Source organism: Orycteropus afer, unplaced genomic scaffold, assembly GCF_000298275.1.
Source record: "Orycteropus afer afer isolate SDZICR_OR568_19922 unplaced genomic scaffold, OryAfe1.0 scaffold00083, whole genome shotgun sequence".
In the NCBI taxonomy this organism is placed as follows: domain Eukaryota; kingdom Metazoa; phylum Chordata; class Mammalia; order Tubulidentata; family Orycteropodidae; genus Orycteropus; species Orycteropus afer.
Genome location: NW_006921670.1, coordinates 4,163,017 through 4,170,572, shown reverse-complemented (window position 1 = coordinate 4,170,572; position 7,556 = coordinate 4,163,017). Strand labels below are relative to the sequence as shown.

Here is a 7,556-nt window from a genome sequence, read left to right as displayed (position 1 = left end):
AAAAAAAAAAAAGAATAGAAGGGAAATTCCTCAACATAATTAAGGGCATATATACTAAACTAATGACCAATGTTATTCTCAATGGAGAAAGACTGAAATCATTCCCCTTATGAATGGGTACTAGACAATGATTCCCTTTATCACCACTCCTATTCATTATTGTATTGGAAGTCCTTTCCAGAACAATAAGGCAAGAAAGGGAAGTAAAAAGCATCCAGATTGTGAAAGAAGAAGTAAAACCATCTCTATTTATAGTTGATAAGATCCTATACATCAAAAATTCCAAAGACTCAGCAGAAAAACTACTGGAACGAATTGAAATATCTGGCAGAGTGGTAGGGTACAAGATCAACATACAAGAATCACTTGGATTCCTTTACACTAGTGAAGAAAACTCTGAAAAGGAGGCCAAGAAAGCAGTACAATTTATAATAGCTATCCAAACAATGAAGTACTCAGGAATAAATCTAAGCAGGGACATAAAAGATGTGTACAAAGAAATCTAGGAGCTCTGGTGGCATAGTGCTTAAGGCACTTGACTGCTAACCAGAAGGCTGGCAGTTCAAACACACCAGCCACTCCTCAGAAGGAAAGTTGGGCAATCCTACTTCCATAGTGATACTGCCTCAGAAACCTAAGGGCGGGTCGCTATGAGTCGGGGCTGACTCGATGGCGTATAACAACAACAAATAAATCTACAAAACACTGCTACAAGAAACCAGAAAAGACTTACATAAATGGCTGACATTTAAAAAGTTTGACAACATCAGGTATTGGTGAGGTTGTGGAGAAATGGACCTCATACATTTCTGGTAGAACTTTAAAACAGCACGGTTGGGACTTCTGGTTCTTCCAATGTGGAGTGATCTCATTCCTCCCAAGGTCCTTCCTCTCTCTCTCTTAAGAATATGTACAATTCAGTGACAATCAAAATTTCGCGTGTTAAAATTAAAAAAAAATAAAACCCTGAGCATAATATACAAACACAAAAGGACTCTAAAACGTGAGAAGAAGAAAGGGGACTGGCTAGGTACTTTGAGACAAACCCAGACCGCTGCTTAAGCCTCAGGACCCCACCAACAGGAAAGGATAAAAAGCTGCAAGTAAAGCCTGTTCTCTCCTAGCCAGCCAAACCAAAAAAATCAAGCCTGTTGGTGGTCGAGTTGATTCCAACTCAGAGCAACCCTACTGGACAGAGTAAGAACTTCCCCACAGGGTTTCCAAGGTGTAATCTTTAGGGAAACAGACTGTCACATCTTTCTTCTGCTGAGTGGCTGGTGGGTTTGAACCACTGACCTTTCAGTTAGCAGCCCAGTGCTTAACCACTGCACCACCAGAGCTCCCCTCCTCCCAGCCAAAGGACCAGAGAGGGTGGTATAACAATTGAAAGCCTGTTTGGTCATTTTTGGCCTACTCCAGCCTAACATCAAGGAACCTACCATAAAGCTGGTTGAGTTCAGCAAGGTTTCAGGATGCAAGATCAGCAGCAGTCAGTTGCATTTCTGTATACTATCAATGAATGTAGCGTAGTGGCTAAGGCACTTGACTGCTAACCAGAAGGCTGGTGGTTCAAACCCACCAGCCCCTCCTCGGAAGGAAGGTTGGGCAATCTACTTCCGTAGTGATACTGCCTCGGAAACCCAAGGAGGGGTCGCTGAGTTGGGTCCAACTCGATGGCACATAACCACACCAACAATAACAATCAATGTATAGAAACTGCAATTAAAACATAATGTCATTTACAATCACACCCCAAAAGTAAAATACTTAGATAGAAATGTAACAAAACATGTACCGGATCTGTACACTGCAAATCACAAAATACTGATAAATCAACGAAGATCTAAATAAATGGAGAGACAGATCATATTCTTGGATTAAAAGACTCAACATAGTAATGATGTCACTTATCTCCAAATTGCTTTATATTTTTAATGCAAAATCTATACAAATCCAAGCATGGCATTTTATAGACATAGATAATAAGCCTATTCTAAAGTTTGTAGGAAAGGTCCACAGCTAAAATAATCTTGAAGAGGAAGTAAGTTGGAGTAATCACTCTACCTGATTTGAAAGCCTATTGTGTAGTTAAAGTAATCAAGACACTGTGGTCAGCAGAGAGGTAGATGAGTGGGACAGAATGGAAACCTAGAAATTGGCCCACACAAATAGGTCCATCTGATTTTTCACAAAAGTGCAAAAGAAATTGCAGTGAAATGGAGGATGATCTTTTTAACAAATGGTGTTGAGGCAATTGGACATTTATAACAAGACAATGAGCCTCCACCCAAAGCATGTATAAAAACCAACTCCAAATAGATCATGGGCTTACATGTAAAACATAAAACTGTGAAAGTTTCAGAAAATGTAGCAGAAAATTGATGACTAGGCGAAGAGTTCTCAGACTTACACCAAAGGATATCCTTAGAAGGGAAAATTGATTAAAAACCACAACAAAATGTAAAACTATACGCTGTGAAAGTCTCTACCAACAGGATGAAAAGACAAACTAGACTGCAAGAAAATATTCACAAGACACACATCTGACAAGGAGCTTGTATCTGGAGCATACAGAGAACTCTCAAAATTCAACAGTGAAAATCCGAACAGTCCAGTTAGAAACTGGGCAAAGGACATGAAGGTATATATTCACCAGAGAGAAATTATGTACAGTCAGTAAGCACACACGGAGATGTTCAATGTCGTTGTTGTTGTGTGCCATCGAGTTGGACCCAACTCATAGCGACCCCTCCCTAGGTTTCCAAGGTGGTATCACTATGGAAGTAGAATATCATTAGCCACTAGGAAAATGTGATTGAAACATACAAGGAGATACCACTACATACCTACCAGAATCTCTAAAATAGAGTAGTGACATCACCAAATGCTGATGAGGACACAGAGAAACTGGAACATTCATATATTGTTGGTAGAAATGTAAAATGATACAGCTGCTCTGGAGAACAGTTGGCAGTTTCTTATACAACTCAACATGCAACTCCCATGTGACCCAGCAATGACACTGTCAGTCATCCATCCCAGAGAGGTGAGAATTTACGTTGCATACAAAAACTGTACACAAATATCCCTAACACGTTTATTCGTAATAGTCGATAGCTGGAGACAAGCTGGATGTCCTCCAGTGGATTGAATAAACGGTGGTCCATCCATGCCATGAATACTACTGACCAATAAGAAGTAGCAGACTATTTGTACACACAGCCACTTGGATGAAGCTCCAGAAATTATGCCAGGTGGGGGAGGGGGTCGAAGCCAGTCTCAAAAGGCTACATACTACATGATTCCATTTATATGACATTACTGAAAGGTCAAAGGATAGAAATGGAGAATAGATTAGTAGTTTCCAGGGGTGGAGGAGGGGGTACGTGTGGCTATAAAAGGGCAACAGGAGGGATCCTTTTGGTGATGGAAACGTTGTGTGTCTTCACTGTATTGATGTCAGTACCTTGCTGGTGATTGTACTGTGGTTTTACAAGGGTAACACCCTTGGGGAAAATTGGGTAAAAGATACACAGAGTCTCTCTGTGTATTATTTCCAAAAGTTGAATTTTAAAAAGGGGTACAGTCACGTTGGAAATGATTTTGCAGTTTCTCGTGAAGTTAAAAATAAGTCTGTGCTCTGACCCGGCAACTTTCCTCTCACGTAAATATAGAGCAGTGAGTGAACTTGTCCACAAAAAGATTTGTGTGAGAATGTTCATAGTAGCTTTATTCATCATAGGCAAAATCTGGAAACAACCCGATGTTCATCTGCAGGAGAATGGATAAACAAAATGTAGGGATGGTATCAACTGGAAAAGGGAATTTTCTGGAGTGAAGGAAATGTGGTTACGTGGGTATCTATGTGAAAAGTTACTGAGCACTACACTTAGGGTTTGTACATGTTAGTATATGTTAATTCTATTTCAATAAAGCATTAATTAGTATTATTTTTTAAAAAAATCCCCAGCTCACAGAAGAAAATAATGCATATTAACCAATCCCACGGGATTTGGATCCCACATTCAAGCAAACTGTAGAAAAAGCTGTTTATGACATTTATGAATAGTTGAAAATTTGAGCAGTTTATGATAATTGATATTAAAGATTATTGTGAAGTTTTATAGGTTTGGTACAATTATTGCTTATTACAAATATTCTTACCGTTTAGAGTATCTTATCATATTGAAGTAAGTGCAATAGCTAGGATTTGCTTCACAATGAAACAGGTGGAAAGTGGTAGGAACATAAATGAAGCCAGATTAGCCATGAGTTGATAATTGTTAACCTGTGTGATTAGATTGATTATCTATTATGTCTCCTTTAGACGCTAGGATAACAAGTTAACATTTAAAAATCTGATGCACTCAGCTTGCTTTTTTGTTACCAATAAGACGAAATGATTGGCTGCTGACATAGCACAAGACGGGGATGCTCAGGGAGAGTGAATGCTCCAAATGCAGTCACTGCCTGTCTGCATGAGGTGTCTCCAGCGAGAGTGTGGATTCCCCATGATGGAGACCACCCTGTACCTAATGGACACTGAGCAGAGACAACCACGTGCACTTTGCTTAAATCCAAATGTGGAGATGGTAGGGTCAGCACACGTACACACATTGAATCTCCATAAATCGCACATCCATTGTAACCAGGCAGTGAGATTAATTTTTGTTTCTGCAGCTCTCATGTTCTCTCTCTCTCTCTCTTTTTTTAAATCAGGACCTGATGTTATTTTATGATGATGATCCAAAGCCACTTTTGCCAACAGTACCTCCTCCCATTACCTCTTCAATGAGGTGGATGTCAGAAGGGGAAGCAGAGGTTGCTAACCTCTGGGACACAGGTAAGTTGATTAAAGAATAGGCAGTTTACTCAGAAACCTGAGTAATAAAGAACACTGGTAGAAATTGTTTTTAATCAGATTTTATTTTGTGAACTATAGTACCAGTTGGCTTCAGTTTAACTTAGTGAGGAGTAAGACTAGTATGAATAAAGTCAACTCACATATGGTCCTATAATCTTATTTTACCATTTGTTTCAATGGTTTTTCTCTTCCTGTTTTACTTTATTGTCTTTTCCATTGTTTCAAAAAAGTATTGACTAATATCTTTCACAAATGATAAAACAGAAATATTGAGTCCCTTCTTTTCTTGTTTTTATTAACTTTCTTTTGATGAAGAGTTTAAATTATGATACTTTTTCAAAAACAGGCTTTAGGGGAAAATGTGAAAAATTGATATGCATGGAGTCCTACAAATTGGTTAATCATTTCTTGAATAATTAATATTAGAAAAAGACTCAGTATAAAATTATACAAAACTGGTTTCCAATAGATTATACTATCAAAATCCAGACTCTACTGGAGCTTTGGTGGTGCTGTGGTTAAGGCATGGGGCTGCTAACCAAAAGGTCATGGTTTGAACCCACCAGCTGCTCCACGGGAGAAAGATGTGGCAGTGTGCTTCTGTAAAGATTTATAGCCTTAGAATTCCTAGGGGGTCTCTATGAGTTGTAATCAACTCACTGGCAGTGGTTGTTTTTTTTTTTTTTTTTACTGCTACTCAAGATCCTTTTAGGATCTGATTGATTTAGCATGGATCTCTCCATACTATCTCTATTCTCCAAAAACTCTCAATTTTCAATATATTCTTCTTCTCGATTTTCTCACAATGTAGGAGGCCAGGCTTTCTGCCAAGATGAGAATGAAACATTCTCATTAGTATCTTTCATCCTCTCCTGTATCTCTTCTTTTATTTTCATTCACGTATCCTTTCCCTTAACACACAAGTGTCTCTGTGTGTGTTGAGTTCCATCTCCCCTTCTTGTTTGGACCACGCCCCTCGAGTAACCTGTCCTGCCTGCCTTCCTCCCTCCGTCCTCTCTTTCCCCCTTTATTCAGCTGAAATCTTATGTAGAACCCTGATACACAAAGTATAAAATATAATTTATTAGTATAGATTTATTTTATTTTACAAATTCATATTTATAAAGTTTTCTGATAAAGCCAATAGTGAAAAAGATGAGGCTGTTTTAATAGGCCCAAAAAGAAGAAATTGGAGATTATGGTGATATTTGTATAAAGATGGCATTATTCACACAAGTAATGGGTACAAGTGGTTATATTTTTAAGCAGCTTTCTTGTGTTCTTAGAATCCACTTTAAGTCAACTGATCCAGTTCCAGAGTTTGAAAGAAGAACAAGGAAAACTTTTTGGATGCTAATGTTGCCCTAGCACTTATGCTTTAATACAAATGAAATCTAGATTTAATGAGCATCAGAGCAACCTTAAAGAGTAAAAAGACAGAAAATACATAGCCCCCAGGATGGTCCCACTATTTCACTTTGTTAGAGTCAGTCATTGCCTGCTAACCAGACAGCTGGCGGTTCAAACCCACCAGCCACTCCTCGGAAGGAAGGTTGGGCAATCCTACTTCCGTAGTGATACTGCCTCGGAAACCCAAGGAGGGGTCGCTATGAGTTGGGGCTGACTCGACGGCACATAATAACAACAGAGTCAGTCTTAATTAGGGGAACTTTTTCTATTTTAAATCTTCTCTTTTCCAGTCTTTCTTCATGTTCATCTCAGAGTTGTCTTGCTAAAATGCGGATCTTAGCATTTTACTTCCCAGTGTAAAAATATTTAATAGTTCTTCCCTACCAATATGATAAATTGAATATTTGTAAACTGTTATATAAGACCTTCGTGGTTAGGTCCCAGCCAACTTTGTGGCCTCATCGGCTATAACTGCCAATACTTAAATGCTCTGTGACACCTACATAGTTCTTGTGTCATTTCTTCTCTTAAAATGTCTTTGTTCGTTATTTTGGCTGTGTAACACATTACTCTAAAACTCACTGACATCAAACAACCATTTATTATACTCATGAGTTCTCTGGGTCAGGAATTAGGACAGGGCACAGTAGGGATGGCTTGTCTGCTCCATGTTGTATGTTTGGGCCGCAGCTGGAGAACTTGAAGGCTGGGGGCAGGAAACATCTGAAGGTTCCTTCACTCACATCTCTGGCAATTGATGGCTGGCTGTCGGCTGGGAGCCTCAGTTTCCCCCCACGTGGGCCTCTCCATGTGGTCTTGCCGCCTGGACTAGTTTGGGCTTTCTCACAGCATGGCTGGGCTCCAGGGGTAAGCATCCTATGAAAGAAAGAGCCAGGCAGAAGCTGAACGGCCTCAAAGTCATGCTGTGACAGTTCCACTCATTCTGTTCATCGAGGCCATGACAAAATCCTGCCCAAGTTCAAGGGGAGGGAACATAGACCCCCACTTTGCCCTGGAGGAGTGTCAGTGTCATTTGATAGAAGAGCACGTGGGATGGGGTGTGTATTGGTATGCACACAGACATCTTTGTAAAATACAATCTACAGTCCTCTACCAACTTATGAATGCTTGATAAAATCCTATTCACACATCAGGCCCCAATCATTTCACTGCTGTAAAATGCTTCTACACATTAAACTAATTTCTTCTTCCCTATGTTCCCTCCCATAAGACTTTGCTCATACCCCTAATAGAGAATTTCTCTCTTTGTATTGTAATTATT

At 39.5% G+C, this 7,556-nt stretch overlaps 1 protein-coding gene across 1 annotated transcript in view; it reads left to right on the top strand.

The window, feature by feature from the left end:
• The window catches only part of ENTHD1 (ENTH domain containing 1), a 209,785-nt gene that overhangs the window by 103,264 nt on the left and 98,965 nt on the right, over window positions 1–7,556 (top strand). The window contains exon 4 of the mRNA XM_007941766.1: window positions 4,720–4,843. Within this exon, the coding sequence (XP_007939957.1) occupies window positions 4,720–4,843 (124 nt within the window). The remainder of the gene's footprint in view (window positions 1–4,719; window positions 4,844–7,556) is intronic.